The 18061-nt window shown below is 41.3% G+C and overlaps 1 protein-coding gene across 1 annotated transcript in view; it reads left to right on the plus strand.

The window, feature by feature from the left end:
• Positions 1–13230, plus strand: part of CEP120 (centrosomal protein 120) — a 247075-nt gene extending 233845 nt beyond the window's left edge. The window contains exons 19-20 of the mRNA XM_033929005.1: positions 70–215; positions 11145–13230. Of these exons, the coding sequence (XP_033784896.1) occupies positions 70–215; positions 11145–11379 (381 nt within the window). The 3' untranslated portion in view covers positions 11380–13230. The remainder of the gene's footprint in view (positions 1–69; positions 216–11144) is intronic.
• Positions 13231–18061: the final 4831 nt, after the last annotated feature.

Below are 18061 nucleotides of genomic sequence, written 5' to 3' on the forward strand. Positions count from 1 at the left end.
ATTAAACTTGATAATTTTGAATATGTATGTTTTGGTAGTGGCTGATTTGATGATGTATATTTTTTGTAGCGTGAACAAGAGAATGCTATGGCTCGCTTGAAAAAGCAGCAGCAAGAGCTGGAACACATGAGGCTGCGTTACCTGGCAGCAGAGGAGAAAGAAGTGGTGAAAACAGAGCGGCAAGAACTAGAGGAAATCCGGAATGAATTAAACAAGTAAAACATATTTTTCTTTTTCTAAGCAGTCTAATAGATGCTGGCATTGTAATCTGGAAGCAGGGACTCTGGATCATTTAATATTCTACTGTCCCTGTATCGTGGCCTTTTGGAAATCAATTTGGTCTCAAATTAATTGTTTACTAGAAAACCATGTAGCATTAACATATGATACAATTCTGTTTGGTACGTCAATGAGAACAAAAAGTCAAATTTTATCAAACAATAATAAACTTTTATTGATTATGACAGGAGTCGCCATACAACATATCACCAGGAATTGGAGGAATTATAGCAGACTTAACTATACTTTCTGGTGGAATTCATTGTGCCATATTTACAAAATGGAAAGAACAATTGGATCTGGGGGCCAATGACAACTTATTGCAATGATTAGACACCATTTTCCATTGAAAGTACATTTATAATATGGAGGGGGGGTGGTATAAATCTCTATTTAAGGTTTCATTATTAGATTAGAATGTAATATTTATATGAAATTTATGATTAAAATTATTGTGGGAAGAGTGAGTGGGGAGGGAAAAAATTTATGTATTTAAGATAATAGAAAGAAATTCAAGTGATATGTATAAATTTTAATGATGTAATATTGTGCACTTGATGTCAGATGAAAAATGAATACTTTGGAAAAAGAAATAAAGATAGCATATACCCTTTTGCTTTAAACCACAGACTATATGATCTGGACAGCACAGTTATGTACCGTATTTTTTGCTCCATAAGATGCACTTTTTTCCCACCCAAAAGTGGGTGGAAATATCGGTGCATCTTATGCAACGAAGATACAAATTTTTACCCCATACCTTTTTAAAACACCCCCCCGCCTCGTCCTACCTTTTAAAAACATGCCTGCCCCATCGTACCTTTTAAAACACTCTTATAGCCTGGTAGTCCAGCATGTATCGGCACGGGCAGGAGTCTGCTTTCTGCGCTGCTGCCTGGGCCCGCGCTGCTTCCTGCCCATGCCGATACACGCTGAACCACCAGGCTATAAGGGTGTTTTTAAAAGGTACGACGGGGTGGGGGGTTGAAAAGCTACTGTGGTAGGCAGGGTGCAAAGTCTGGCAAGGAGTATGGGGTTGGGTGCAGAGCATGGCAGGGAGGGGGGACATGCTGCAGAGCCTGGCAAGGAGTGTGGGGTTGGGTGCAGAGCCTGGCAGGCAGTGAGGGGGGCTGGGTGCAGAGCCTGTGTTCAGAATGGTTTTTTTTCTTGTTTTCCTCCTCTAAATCTAGGGTGCGTCTTATGGTCAGGTGCGTCTTATGGAGTGAAAAATACGGTAAATAATGCAAAATGTTTGAGAAACAAAAGATGCAGAAATGACTAAAAACACAATGTTTAGCTACAATGATGTCGACATAACACATTTATTGAAACTGAAACATGCACATTATACCCAAAAAGACCTGACACGGGCTGTGTTTCAGTGTGACTGCCTGTATCATGGTCCACCCAAATTTACGAGTACACAAACCAAAACCCTATATGCCTGACTCTGCATGCATGTAGTACAACACTAAAGAAATTGAAACAAATGCATAGACAGTAGATATAAATTCTCAAAACCAACATATTTCAATCAGGTTGAAAATAAAATAATTTTTCCTACCTTTGTTGTCCATCTCTCTCCTTCCTTTTCTCCCTTTGTGTGGTCTAGTATCTCCTCGTCCTCCTCCTATTGCCTACCATAGGCTGGCATTTGCCGTCCCTTTCCCTTCCCTGCCCCAGAGGTCTGGCATCTTTTTTTTCCTTCTCCATTCCCTCGGTCCAACATTTTTCTAATGCACCCATACCCCGCAATCCCCCAGCGACCAGACCCTCTTGCGTTCTTCCCCTCCACAGCATCTGGTAAGGCAGCCACTCTTTCATCCTTCAGGCAGCGTGAATGAACACGCTATCTTCGGCGGCCTATAAGTTTTTCCTCAGCTTCTTCCCGCCTATGAGGGAACATGCAATAGGAAGCAGTAACAGAGAGAAAGCTTCTGGGCCGCCAAAGGCAGCTTGTGTTCACTCACACTGCCGGCTGCCCAAAAGATGAAAAATCTGCAGCGATGGATCCCACGGGGGTTGGGGGAATATGGAATGTGGACTGCTGCAAAGTTAAACGTCGTCATTGTGGGACCTTGCTGTACCTCTCTATAGCTGCCAGCTCTGCTCCGAAACAAGGAAGTGATGTCTGAGGTGGGTGGACCAGCAGCCAAGGGTAGGTGCAGAAAGTTCCCGCGATGACTCAATTTAAAGTTTACTGCCATTGCTGCTGGTTCAGGAAAGCAGCAGTGGCAGGGAGGGTGGTTCCGGACCCGGTGGCCTGGCTGTGCACACCGTTGGGGCGTGCAACCAGGGTAGACCGCACCCTCCTTAGTACGCCATTGCTCTCAGCAGGGTTTCCTATCCATTTGTCATTTTCCTCTTTCCTCCTTCTTCACTTCTTCCACTGCACCCATTTTTCTGGCTCTTTGTCAAGATTTTATCCATTTCTACTATCCAGTCTTTAATTTCCCTCTACAGCTTTATATCTCTTTCCCTAACCACAATCTCTCAATCTCTCTCTCCCCAATCGCTCTCTCTCTCTTTCTCTCTCTCCCTCTCCAGTTGCTCTTCTTCTCTCTCTCCAATCGCTCTCTCTCCCTCCCTCTCCAGTTGCTCTTCTTCTCTCTCTCCAATCGCTCTCTCTCTCTCCCTCTCCCTCTCCAATCTCTCTCCCTCTCTCTCTCTCCAATCTCTGCAAACTCTCTACTTGTTGATACCGTGCTGAGCAAAATATTGATGGGGCCATGGTCCCCTGTGGCCATCCCATTCCACTGCCTATGCATCCAGCATACCCCCTCTTTTTCCTTCCATTCAGCATCTCCCTTTCTCTTCTACTTTTACATTCAGCATCTCTTCTCTCCACCTAGCCCCTGATATCATCAAATGCCTCCATCCATTCAGCATCTCCCCCTCTCTAACCCACCTTCCAACTTCTCCAACCCCCCTTTCATTCAGTATCTCTCTACTCCCCTTCCATCTAGCATTTATAGTTTATTATTTATATTACACCTTTAAACAAGGTGGATTACAACCAAACATACATAACAAAAAAAAACCCCAAAACATTTTCTTCCCTATCCACCCTGGCATCTTCTCTTGCCCTCCACCCTCACCCTCCTGTTGCCTTCCATCTCTCCATGTAGCATTCCCCGTCCCCACAGCATATATGCTTCTCTTTCTCATCATCTTCCATCCAGCATCTTCCCTCTGCTGCTCCCTTCCATCCAGCATGTGGTGGTGGGGTGGGGGGGGAGAAGTGCCCTGCGCATGTACTTGGTAGCGGCAATTGTTCCTCATGCCAGCCTCATCCCTCCCGCTGATGTCACTTCTGTTCACAGGACTAGGAAGTGATGACAGAAGGAAGATACAGTTGGCACGAACAGGGGTAGGACTGCCAGGGAATATTTGAAGGAGGAGAACATATCAGGGGGTGGCACATAAAGCAGCGAGGTGATGCTATACCCCTCCACTCCCAGCACCAACCTTTCTTGCTATGCCAAATTGTTCCTCTCTCTCTCTCTCTCTCTCTATTCCCTTTCCGATTATCTCTTCTGTATCCTATCTTCTTGTGCCCTCCATCCCACCTTTTCATTTATGGACCCACATTTTCATAGCAGCAGACAGGTCCTGGACCAACTTTCCAGCGGTACATTGGTCTGATATGAACCGACTACAAAAAATACAGCCAAGCATCATGCGACCTGAACAACTGTCCCTCATATCTGCTAACAAATGCCTCCCCCAAATTTAGAACTAGCCTCATGCAATGGATTCAAACCACACTCACGGAAGGTCAAGACCAAGGGGAAATCATAATCACCCCAATATTGAAAGATCATAAAGGCCCAATAGATACCCCTTCCAACTATAGACCCTTCGCTTCAACAGGCTGATCAACAAAAGTTCACCCTGCTTTTTTGACGTGTTCCTCAGTAGCATAGCCACAGTTCCCATTCTCCAATCTCTACCTCAGCCGATCAGAGGGCGGCTTCAGTATTACGTAAATCAACAAATAACTGTGTTCTTAAGCAATTTTCTAAACATACCCCTCTCACAACAGTTCCGTATCTGTCCTACCCAAAAATTGATGTATAAAAAAAAAGGAGAAAGTTGCCGATCTGCCAGAGGAGGAGGAAAAGGAGAAGAACCGTAGCCTGAGTGGCTCCCCGGTACTTCTACTCCTGTCTTAGCAGCCGCCGTTGCTTCTGGAACTGGGCTTGGTACTTCAGAAGCCGGGATGGCATTGTTGTGTGGAGCAGAAGTGTCTAACCCGCAGGCAGTGTTCTATAACAGTGGTGGTGGAGGAGGGCCTCACAGCTTCGCAGCGTCCTAGTGCACACCCCATTACCTGCAGGAACGTAAACACCACCAGCACTGGCTGGACCTGTATGCACACGCTGACCTTGCATCCCGGAGCTCCAAACATGCATAATACAGGAGCTCTAACCAGGCGCATGAGCTGCACAGAAATGGCCCCACTTCGAGCGAACGCATGCACCAACCTATCTCTGGAGGAAGGCGCACTCACTTGCGCGCTAACCAGTACCTTCCTCAGATCCTGTCACCTCGCAACAGGAACACACACCTAGCGGGAAGAAGTGTTCAGTAGGTATTTGACTGCTCGTTTTGCGAGTCACAAATTTAGCAAATGTTTTGCTTGTCTTGCAAAACCACGTTACTCGCAAACCGAAGTTTGACTGTATCTGGAAGGAGAAAGTTCTTAAATAGGAATGTTTTCTGTTTGGTATGAAACCTTAAATAATTTTTCTGACATCTATTTTCCAAAGACAACGAATTCCACCATTTACTTCCCTGATAATCAAAACCTGCAAAATGAACCTTTTTCTTACAGTTTTTTGGGAGTTTTACATTTTTTTTTACATATTCTCTAGACTCCATTGTAGCATTGCGTGCTGAAAGATGCACAAGATCTTGCATCTATCCTAGAGCAGTACCATATATCTTATGAATTATTACACAGATTTTAAACACAATATGTGCCTTAATTGGTAACCAGTGTAACAGATGTAACAATGGGGACGCTTTCTCATCTTGATGCTCAATAAATCAAGCATGTTGCAGTGTTTTGTGCAGGTTTTTTTCTTTAGCACTGTATCCTTACAGCTGCTGCTACTACTTATTTCTATAGCTCTTACCAGATGTATGCAGTGCTGTATATTAAACAGAAGAGACCGTCCCTGCTCAAAAGAACTTACAATCTAATTGTGACAGCCAAACAGGATAAAAAGGGTGAATCTATACATGCTGCTCAGGTAGGGAATTACAGATGGAATGATAAGGCAGAAAGGGTGGGACTTATACAGGGAATGATGAACAGATATGAGTGCTATACAAGTGGATTGGAGTTAGGACTTAAAAGCAGCTTCAAAAAAGTGGGTTTTTAGCATGGTTTTGAATACTGCCAGAGATGGAGCCTGACATACCAAGTCAGGCAGTTTGTTCCAGGCATACAGTGCAGCAAAGTGGAAGGAATGGAGTCAGGAGTTGGCAATAAAGGAGAAAGATAAAGACAGATTTACCCGATGAATGGAGTTCCTGGGGAGGAGTTTAGGGAGAGACAAAAGAGGAGTATACAGTATTGCAATAATCAGCTTAAGAACATAAAAAATGGCCATATTGGGACAAAACAATCGCCGACAAACTGAACACATTTTTTGTGTCTGTATTTACTGAAAAGGATATACACAGCATACCAGAACCCATTAGGCTATATGCTGGAAACGAAGATGGGAAACTGACAGGGTTGACAGTCAGTCTAGAAGAGGTATGCAGGCAGATCAGTAGGCTTAAGAATGCTAAATCCCCGGGACAGGATGGCATCCATCCGAGGGTCATCAAGGAACTGAAAGGGACTATAGCTGAACTGCTTAAACTGTCAGTCAAAATCGGGAAAGATTCCGGAAGACTGGAAAGGTGGCAAATGTTACGCCGATCTTCAAAAAAAGTTTGAGGGGATATCCGGGAAACTACAGACCGGTGAGTCTGACCTCGGTACGGGAAAAGATGGTAGAGGCGCTGATAAAGGACCGCATCATTGATCACCTTGACGGACATGGTCTGATGAGGACCAGCCAGCATGGTTTCAGGAAAGGCAGATCTTATTTGACGAACTTGCTGCACTTCTTCAAGGGAGTAAACAGGCAGATAGATAAGGGTGACCCGGTCGACATTGTATATCTGGATTTTCAGAAGGCATTTGACAAGGTTCCACATGAATGACTACTTCAGAAAATTGTGAGACTTGGAATCGAGGGTGAAATACTCACATGGATTAAAAACTGGCTGGAGCATAGGAAGCAGAGAGTGGGGGATAAATGGACAATACTCGGACTGGAAGAGCGTCACCAGTGGAGTGCCGCAGGGCTCGGTGCTTGGACCTGTTCTCTTCAACATCTTTATAAACGATCTGGACATTGGTACGATGAGTGAGGTGATTAAATTTGCGGACGATACAAAGTTATTCAGAGTAGTGAAGACACATGGGGATTGCGAAAATCTGCAACGTGACATAATCAGGCACAAGGAATGGGCATTGACATGGTAGATGAGGTTCAACGTGGATAAGTGTAAAGTGATGCATGTCGGTAACAAAAATCTCAGGCATGAATACAGGATGCCCGGGGAAGTACTTGGAGAGACCTCCCAGGAAAGGGACCTGGGAGTTCTGATCAACAAGTCGATGAAGCCGTTCGTGTGGCGGCGAAAAGGGTGAACAGAATGCTAGGAATGATAAAGAAGGGGGATCACAAACAGATTGGAGAAGGTTATCATGCCGCTGTACCGGGCCATGGTGCGCCTTCACCTGGAGTACTGTGTCCAGCACTGGTCGCCATACATGAAGGACACGGTACTAGAAAGGGTCCAGAGAAGAGCGACTAAAATGGTTAAGGGGCTGGAGGAGTTGCCGTACAGTGAGAGATTGGAGAAACTGGTCCTCTTCTCCCTTGAAAACAGGAGACTGAGAGGGGACATGATCAAAACATTCAAAATACTGAAGGGAATAGACTTAGTAGATAAAGACAGATTGTTCACCCTCTCCAAGATAGGGAGAACGAGAGGGCACTCTTAAAGTTGAAAGGGGATAAATTCCGTACAAACGCAAGGAAGTTCTTCACCCAGAGAGTGGTAGAAAACACCCTCCATGGATTCAAGACAAAGTTGGACAAGTTCCTGCTAAATTGGAACATACGCAGGTGAGGCTGGACTCATTTAGAGCACTGGTCTTTGATCTGGGGGCCGCCGTGTGAGCGGACTGCTGGGCATGATGGATCACTGGTCTGACCCAGCAGCGGCAATTCTTATGTTCTTATGACTGAAGGCCCATCAAACCCAACATCCTGTTTCCAACAGTGGACAACCCAGGTCTCAAGTATCTAACTAGATTGCAAGCAGTAAAACACATTTTATTCTGTTTATCCTAGAAATAAGCAGTTGATTTCCCCAGGCCATTTCAATATTGACCTATGGACAACCAATAACTGAACAAACAGAAATCTCAGTAGAAACAAAAACTGTCTTCAGTTTCCATAATGTCTTTAAATTTCTGGTAATTTAAAGTTACGATATCTCTCCTTTATCCATCCCACCCCAGCATCTTCGGTTGCTGAACACCACTACCTTAATCTCTGCTGCTGTTTCATGGGAATCAGCAGCAGCAAAGAAAATAACTCACTAAGGAATGTGGTCTCTGTGTGTCCTGTCCCTGGCTTCTCTTCCGATTCCGCTCCTCCAAAAGCAGGAAGTGATGTAGGAGGGGCAAAACCAGCATCACTGGCAGGGTCACGCATAGAGAACGCAGCCCCATGCATGTTTTCATTGCTGTTACTGGTGCTGTTGATTTATAGAAGTAAAGCAGCATAAGGTGGACATGGCAGTGGAAGAGTATAGGGAAGAAGCAGATGGGAAGATGTTGGATCACATGGCACAGAAGTTGTGAGCTCCTTACTACTCTGGGCCCTCAGGCATTTCCGGGTTGCCCAAATGGTCAGTCTGTCCATGCTCACCGCTCTTTAAGTTATTGATTCCCAGAGGACCACACCAACTAGAGTTAGTAAGTCCTAGAGAACCAGCCTGCCCACTCAGTGCACTAGACTCCTCTTAGCTAGAGTTACTCTGTCTTCCAAAAGATACTGGTGGGGTAGTGCACTTGCCTCTATTTTGCTTCTTCTGCCTTACTGTTGGCATGCAGGTCTGAAGGTTTGACACATTGGCCTAGGTAGAGTTTGAGTACATTCCACTTAGTGTGTCTGGTCTGGCCTGGTATGGATGACCAGGAAGGGGAAATTAAGACTTATCTGTTAATAACCTTTCTTTGCATCCTGCCAAACCAGTCCAGAAGCTATGGCAATTAAAGGTTTTCTTGGTTCTCACAAAATCAAGAAGCTAACAGAAACTATGTTGTAGCCCATTCTGAAAGTAGTTGTTTCCTTTGTATATAGAATTCTCATTCCTGAGTTACTGAACATGTTTTCTCCTTAGTATCCTTTGACTTATTCAAGGAAGGTATTGTTTTCCTAGTATGGTAGTCCTGGGGTTATTGATGCAGTTGCAGTGCTGTAGAGAAACACTTTTCTAGATTGTTTGGGGGTGGCTTATCCTGGCTTTTAAAGTTGGACTTATAAATGTATTCTGCATTATTATTATTTTTGTATTAATAGGAGTTTTATAATTTTGACATTGGGGAGGAGTATTTTAATGGTTGTACAGTAGGGTTTTATGTACATGAAAAATGAATGGAAGAAATTGCATTATAATTAGTACTATTATAATGGGAGTGGGGTCAGGGACGGAGCTTGGACTGAGGTATTCAGTTGGTATTTGTTAGACTTAGGGGGGTACTTGGCTTGAAGAAGTTGAGAAACATTGGTCTCTAGGCGACTAGTATGGAGTTCACTCAGTAAGGGTCCATTTTACAAAGCCACAGTAGCAATTCTCCCATGGCAAATGCACCAAAGTCCATTCAATTCCTATGGGCTTCAGTGCATTTGCTGTGGCAGAATTGCTATCGCAGCTTTGTATAAGGAGCCCTAAGGCAGACTACTGTCTCTGTGCTGTGTCTTAAAACACAGATTGCCGGGGATGCAAAGTATTAACTGATTCAACATGAGTTTGAAGTTGGTTGAATATCACTCTCAAGTATGGTAGTTTTGAAAGGAATGGAAGGTTTGATACTGGCCAGTATTTATTCGGAATAAGAGGATCTGCATTACTTTTTTTCAATGGCGGCTTAAATGCTACTGGAACACTGCCTTAGTGTTAAACCTTAAAAAGGAAAGTCATATTGAGCACTGGAAAATAATTAATAACAATTAAAAAATAGTGCACATTTAGTGATCTTTTTACTAAGGCTTGCTAGCTGTTTTAGCGCACACTAAATGCTAATGCATCCATAAACTATAATGGACACATTAGCATTTAGCGTGTGTTAAAATGGCTAACAAGCCTTAGTAAAAGGACTTTTCATTTTCCCCACCACCAAATTTCCCCATCCCGCCCCACCCGGCTACTTTTTCGTGCTACCCAGCTGGAAAAAATTTCTGGGGAGAACACTGCATTTGTATGAACTGGTCTGGCAGAACTCAAGGAAAGGAAATTATTAGGTAAGCCAAATTTCCTCTCTCAGGCAAGTTGTAGAATGAGAAAACTAAATCAGACATTGCCCAATCGTCATGTTTTACTGTGTGTGTATTTTAAATTGTATATCTTGTTAATCATGTCTTGAATAGATTGTAAGCTTCAAGGATTAGAGATGATCTATTATGGGGGTAATTTTATAAAATGTTTTCTATGTATAAAGCATGATTTACAGGGCTGTTATAAACTTTTGTATGGGTATGCATATATAAATAATAAGTGCACTGTAAGATTGCACCTACTTCTATATAGTCTACATATAGGCATTCTTTGGGCATAATTTGGGCAGTGTTGAGGTGGAGTTGTGCTACTGCAGAGCAGTTGTAAAACATGTGAATTTGTGCACTATTGGAGGTTCATGTTAAAGAAGCACTTAAAAGGGGTTTTTTTGCCTCATAAAATGGGGTTTTTTTTCTGGAAATTTCACATCTAGTTTTACTTTGAAAGTCACCTAAGTAAAATCTGGTCAGACAATTTGAAGATTTATTTTTCTTTGGGTACTTTTTGAAAATATAAAAGTACATGCACTGCTTCAGTTACTGCCTTACCACTGCCCCGGAGCATCTTTTCAGAATGAGGGAATCAATAAAACTGTTATACTTACAGGAATGATTCTGAGAATTGTCTTCCATTGCTCTTTGTATAATGCCTCATATAGCTAACATACACACTATAGAAATGTTTTATTGTAATAGTTATTCAGGGGATGACTAAATCAGGACCGAACCAGCACTGTGCATTAGATCCCTCCTTTGCCCTTACAGTATATGGGAGAGAAAAGTTTTTAGAAACTGTTTGTCGTGAAAATAAATGTTTACAAATCTTTTTTTTTTTTTATAAATCTTTATTCATTTTCAAATATTACAACAAGTGTATAATAATCAATCAGAAAGATTTTTAACTAATCACTTGACAATCTTATTTATATTCCTCCAAATATATAAATATAAAAGAATCCCGTCCCATCCACCCATATTAATAATTAACAATTAACAATTATTATCATTCATAATCCCACCCACCCCTATATCTTATCTAATACTAAGGTGTTTAAGATGTCTGATCATTAGAATAAATCATCAATGGCCCCCAAATCTTTTTAAACTTATGATAATTTCTTTACAAATCTATAATCTTTCTTTTTCAAGCCTGTTAATAATATGATGATAGATTAAATGTTAGTTAATAATCATTGGTGTTTTATGGGGGTGGGGCTTTATCATTAGGCTGAAGCAGCAAGAAGAAGGAAAAAAATCCCAGGATTCAAGAGAGCTTACATCTGGGACAAAAGAGAGCCCTTGTGCAAGGCTCCTAAACGACGATCTGGATGATTACCTCACACGCCTGATAGAAGAGAGGGATACTCTTTTAAGGACAGGAGTGTATACCCATGAAGATCGGATAATAAGTGAACTGGACCGTCAAATTAGAGAAGCAATGGCCAAAAGAAGCAGTAATTAATAGTCCATACGTCAAATCTCTAAGCATCTCTAGGACTAGTATTTGAACACAGTTACAAAGATTAATGCTCTAATGCAGCATTATTTTAAACAACTAACTGAATTAAATTGGTTTTGCTGGGGGGGGGGTTATTATTTATTTTCTACCTCTTATTTTTCCTCACCCAGAAGTTTTATGTACATAGGATAATTTATTATTCAATTATGCTTTACCTTTAAACTACAAAGATGTTTTTGTATAAAAGTTATGCTGCAGAAATGAATGTAATTATTTCTAGCTATGACATTTTAAATGTGGAGCCTGAATATTGTATGCTGTGTTTTGTGAATATATTAAGAAAGAAGCCAAAATGTTTGTGGGCAGATTTCAGCTATTGGGGACTATAGTGCTGTATTTTGTATAGCTTTCTTGCCTTATTGGTATCTCAGAAGTTGCAAGAGCAAGTAGGACAGTTGGTAACTTCTTGCAAGACTTTATGACATGGAAAAGCAGCTGAATTACTTTGGTTTCTACTGTTGTAGGATGTGCATTGCTTTGACATTATCTTGTGAAATCTTTGTAAGTATTAATATTCTAAGTAAATTTTGACCCCTTTATTTAATTTTACTTGATCTTTTTAGCAATTAAAATAGTGGAACAACACAATAAGCAGTATTTTGAGTTAGGTTATTAGCATAAAATTGTCTCAGACTTGGGACAAACCATTAGGAAAATGGTAGAAAGCCTCTGCCAAAGATTTCTGATTTGTTTAACTCCAGTGTTTATTTTCTGCTCCGTCTACATGCCTTTCTATAAATTAAAGAGGGTATGTGTCAGTTTACAGTAAAATCATTGGCTTGTATTCCCATTATACCACTTTTTATTTTAACAAAAAATCCTTATTGAGTTATAAAAATATAAGTGAAAGACCTTGGGGAATATGGTTCATTGGCCAGTACTATAAATGTAGATTTTATAACAGACCATTTGGCAATAGAAAGTATTTGAGCTAATTCCTTTTTTGCTTGTATTTTGCTGGCATCAAGACCTGACTAAGAACATATTCTTAAAGGAAAGCAAGCAGTAATGTGTTAAAGAATCTGTTCTTACAGGTTTTTATTTATGGTAACTAAATCATTAGCAGAAAATATTTGGGAATAGTTTGAAATGCTAAAGAGTCATATTTTTAATGTTTTCAAATGTCCCACCATCATGAATGTTAATAGAAGTGCTTCAGTGCTGATACCTATCAGAACTCTAAGCAGTCATTTCACTGCTGCATAAAAATTATGAAGACAGCCTGAGCACTTTGGGCAAGATAAAGCTACAAAAGTTATCTTTTATTCCAGAAAAGTGAGCATATAAAAGAAAATGTCTGCACAGTATAGAACAGGCTAACTCTAAATGCTAAGTAATATAACCAGAACTTAGGAAGTTGATAAGTTAGTTTGCCTGGTACTGCTGTTTTAAAACAGCTTAGCCCTCAGTCATTAAATTGACAATGAATATAATGAAAAGAAAATGTTACATATACCCAGCATAATTTGTGATTATGTATTATGGCTGCATATTTTCTGATTAGATGTGTTATTTCATGTGCATCTAGAGTTAATGTTCATTTTTTCATTGGATGAAGAAATATTTAATGCCAGCATGTTTTAAATATAAAGCATTGTCTTCACATCGGAAGCATCCTAATCAGACACTAGAGGGGGCCTGAGGCTGCAGAGAATTTTTAAATGGAGATTGTGTATATATTGTGTTCAGATTTTCTGTCACTTGAGATTCAAATATTAAAGTTACAAATTTAAAACTGTGGTTTATCAAGTAATAGCAAATAAAATTTGAATTTTGTTTTTATTTTAAACAATAGATCACAAGGTCTGAGTTGTCATTTATTAGTGTATGTTAACTGCAATGATTAGATCACTTGGACATCCATAGGATGATTTTCATTATAATTTCTCTCCAAAAGCTTATTAAAATTGTCTTCTCTTCTTTTGGCTGAATACATTTAATAAAATCAGAAATAGTGTTTATTTCAGAAGGATTTAGCACAGAAGAGCCCTAGATTATTATATTTGAATTTAAATAACTATAAGGAGGATTACAGAATAAAGCGAATTAATGGATAAGCGAATTACAGAATAAAACTGGACAGTTCGCAAATTACAGGATGCAAGTAGTGAAAGTACAACTTATTTAAATTAGAAGTAGTTGAAAGGAAAAATTAATCTTAACTATGTAATTTAGGTCTCATGGGTGCAACTCAAGGAATAATGCTGGACAGTCTGCGAGTTGCAACAATACAGAAAGTGAGGGGACAACATATTTCACAGAAATTGACAGGGGGAAAATATAACTTTGTAGGTGGTGAGGCTTCTGTTTAGGAGATGAATTTGTCAACAGTGCGGTTTTAAGGCGCATTATCAAAAAGATGTGCAGAGAATGGAGTCGGTTCAGCGAATGGCCACCAGGATGGTCTCAGGACTCAAGGATCTCCTGTATGAGGAACGGCTGGGTAAGTTGCAGCTATACTCACTCGAGGAGCATAGAGAGAGGGGAGATATGATTGAGACATACAAATATCTCACGGGCCGTATTGAGGTAGAAGAGGATATCTTTTTTTACATGATCTGATTTACATACAAATTCAACTTAAGAACGGTTTAAAAAACGTAACCCATTCTTAACCTGGGGACTTCCTGTATTCGGTATAGCCCTACTATGGATGGACAGACTGGAATAGGCCACATGGTCTTTATTTGCCTTCGTTTTTCTAGGTTTAATGTTTATTTGTGCTTTATCAGCTGCCAAAAATCAAATTTTAACAAAATAACTTTGTGAATGTGTATTTAGTAAAAACATAGTAACAGTAAATGATGGCAGATAAAAGATCTGTGTGGACCTGTATCCTGGGATACAGAGTTAGGAGCCTAAGGCCTGATTGGTTCAGACACCTAAGGCCCCTCCCCTTGGGCAGGACCTTAGGTATCTAAGCCAAGCAGGGCCAAAGGCCTTTCCCCATGCATCATATGCTCCAGAGAGGGGGAGGCTCGCCATTTTGGACTAGCAGACTTCAGAGTAGGAAGGACTGAGCATCCCTCCTTCTCTCAAATTCTGTCAAAGGTAGGGGGAACATCTGGTGGCAGGAGGGGAATGGGCATCCCTCCTTTTTTTGGGGGGGAGGAGATGATTCTGCCATTTTTTGGCTGCTGCCAGGGGGGAGGGGGGTACACCTGGCAGGAGAGAGTGGACATTTTTCCTGACATTTTCTCTGCTGCAGGGGGTGGAGGGAATGGGCATTCCTCCTATCTCGCGGGGCAGCCATCATCGGGGGAGGATTCAGGTCCCACAGTTGTCATGGGAGAGGGTTGTGACAGCTGTGGTCAGGAGGGGGGCTGGCATGACTTTTTTTTAAATTGGAGACAGATATTGTGAATGGTGTGACCGGGTAAGACCTGGACTGGATTAGCCAGAGTCCTGACCTGGGTCATCCAAGCCTTAGCCGAGTGGTTGAATGAGGCATGGAGGGTAGAGGGGTGTCTGCATCAAATAAAAAAGGTCCAGCAAAGGTGTTTAGTGTGAATTATTATGTCTTTATTTTCTGGCTTATACTTTGGTGAAGAAAACCAAAATACAAACTTGCTCTGGTGACTAAACAGCTTGTTAGCCCAACTAGGCTCCACAGTTGTACAGTTCACAATCTGGCAATTTTCACCCAAACATGTGCTTGCACTACCAGTCCTTATTACAAAAACAAAAGACCAAACTTTCAGTATTAGAGTCCTGGAATCAGCTAGGACTGCTAAGCCCAGTTCTTTTACAGTACTTCTGTGTTTGTGCAATTTCAGGACACAATTATTCCAACTCTTCTGTTCACCTTAATCAGAAGCAGGAATTCTACACCCTTCTATTATTAGGGTTGGTGAGGCAATTCCACCTTCCCAGAAACAGCATATGATTTCCCCAAGCTTTTTACTCAAAAAGCATGGCTTCAGGCAAACAGGATTCTACAGGTTCCATTTCATAATCACTTGCATACATTTCTTCAGGCATTTCTATATCCAAAACAGTGTTACCTTCAGAAGAATACTGACAAGATTCAGACCTGAGATTTTCTCCCTGTTTCCTGTGGGAAATGTTGGCTTCTGGCCCCTGGATTGCACTGGTCTGCCTCTTTCCAAGGGTTCAGGCAGACTGAAGGTTGACTGCTTCTCTGGCCTAGAGACCACACCCTTTTCTCTAGACGTGTGCTAATTGTCTCTAGAAACACCTGTGGTTCTCTGGTGCTTTACTAATGAGCCTGGATAGCTTCCCTGCTGACTAGCCCTGTACCCAGCACATCTGATGGCAGGAGCTAATCTCTTTGTGGGTTTAGCTATCACCGGCCTGGTGCATGCTGGTACTTGTAGTTCTTTGCCTTTAGCATTCCCTACACTAGAACGAAGCAAGTATAATCGGGTCACTTTTGGGCTGCCTTTCACTGGGGATAAATTCTGCAGGGCAGTTTCCCTAATCTGCCTTCTTCTAGTAGCAGGTTTAGGGATAGTTTTAGAGCACTGCAGGGTTTCTTCCAGCATAACAGGACTCTCCTTGTCACAGTGGGTAATATGCAAAACGTGTTCATTTAAAAAAAAAAAAAAAGGTTTCCTACCCTGAACAGCTGAGTGGCAGTAGGCTGCTTTGGGGTTTTCCCTGCTTCTCAACTGTTTGGGCTTCCCCTGCCCAGCTCTGCGCATGTGTGAGAGTAGCTTTCACAGCGATTCATTAACGAGATCAGATGAGGATTACGATGAACTTCCGCTCAAATCATCTACATGCAAACTTATTTGAGCATTAGTCGCTCTTTTGGATTCAGCCAAAAATCAGGCCACAGCAGACCCACATGGTCTTACCAACCCTGTTTAATGCGTCTAGTCCAGGGAGACATTCAAACCACAGGGTGGGGAAAAAATAAAATAGTACAAGTTGTGGTAAAATAACCCATTTTAACAGTAGCCTACATTGCTAACTCCCTCCTACCAAATTATAAATAAAGGGTCCCTTTTACAAACCATGGTAGCAATTCCTGTGTGGCAAATGCGATGCAGCTCATTCAATTCCTATGGGTTGCATAGCATTTGCTAAGCCGATACTTGTTACCACTGCTTTGTAAAAGGGGCCCAAAGTCAATACTTATGTAATCAATACTTTTTTTATTCTTAATTACATTCTGATTATTTCTATATTTGTTCTTTTACATTGAGTGTGAGGAGTAGATCATTGAAACAAAGTCCTGCTCTAATGCATTTCAACTTGTACTGTTAAGCAGTAAAATATGAAAAATGTACAAGGGTGTGAAGTCTTCTTAAGGCACTGTATTTCTACCATCTGTCAAATGACAAAAATCAATTTCAAAGACATGGTGGCCTAGCATTTGAGCTGTCTTGCAAACCTCTCCATTATGTCATTTGCTTTATAGAAGCTAAACTGCATGGGTACTTCAGTATTTTACTGCATTTTGATTTCTTACTGTTGCGGTATAGGCTCTTGTAGTCTCTGATCCAGCTCTAGTCTCCCTGCCAGGAGGCGCGTTGACACACACTTGTCAAAGACAGCTGTGGAAAGGCAGTGTTATGTAGTAGTTTAGATCTTGTTTCATGAACTTCTCCAGGGGGGCTGTATTAGTGGTGTTTTCCTTAAAATTGTTTTTACAGATGTCATCTAGCCAGATACAGAGTCATTCTAGTGTAGTCAGCCAGAGATCTGGCATTCAGAATTTAAAGAAAAAAAAACCTTTTTGAAAGACTAATTTATAGAAAAATAATTTACTGACTTTTGATACTTTGATGTACTGTTACCACATGGAGATTTCAATATGTAACAATGAGTTCATAGAAGTACGGAATGAAAACCTTTTTGAAACTGTTATTTTTCTTAAAGTAGGGCCCATTAATAATTCTTTCCAGGGTGAGCAGAACTATTCTACTCCTTTGGGGTTTTGTTTTTTTCTTCAAATAAGCAACAAGGTTCTTGGCACATTTCCATTGAGATGTAGGCCATGATATGAGATAAGGACCATAAGGCATGTCTGGTCTGTCTGATTTTCCTACTGTTACAATGCCATAAGAGCCCTCTGGCTTTTTCATCATTTTTGGAAAAGTTGAGACAAGCTGGGATGGAAGTCAGGACAGCAAAGGCCGAAGTGGAGGGAAAATGGTAAAAGCAGTAAAGCAAGGTGATAAGAATTTTTCAGATATGTTGGTGAAAAGATCCAGGATTAGAAGACCTAAGTAAACAGGAGGAATCGGTGGAGAATAATGTGGAAAAAGCAGAAATAAAGATTTGCAAAGAACCATTACTGTTTGGCAGAAGTGGTGGAGTAGCCTAATGGTTAGTGCAATAGGCTGAGAAATAAGGAAGCCAGAGTTCAATCCCATTGCTGCTCCTGATCTTGGGCAAGTCACTATTAACCTTCTCTTGCTTTATTTACAAGCTTAGATTGTATGCCTCGGGGTACAGGAAACTGCTCCTATTCAATTTCCTGTGGGTGGTATGCAGCAAAGGAAAGAGCCAGGGCCTGGGCAAAGATAGACTGTCTTCAGATTGCTGCTAGCAATCACATGCAGTTTAGAGGAACATTAGAGAGGGAGGAGAAGAAGAAATGCCAGACCTATGGAATGAGGTTGCAGATGGGAGAGACCAGGCTGAGGGTTAGGGT

The sequence above is a fragment of the Geotrypetes seraphini genome, chromosome 1, assembly GCF_902459505.1.
Source record: "Geotrypetes seraphini chromosome 1, aGeoSer1.1, whole genome shotgun sequence".
NCBI classification, from domain to species: Eukaryota; Metazoa; Chordata; class Amphibia; order Gymnophiona; family Dermophiidae; genus Geotrypetes; species Geotrypetes seraphini.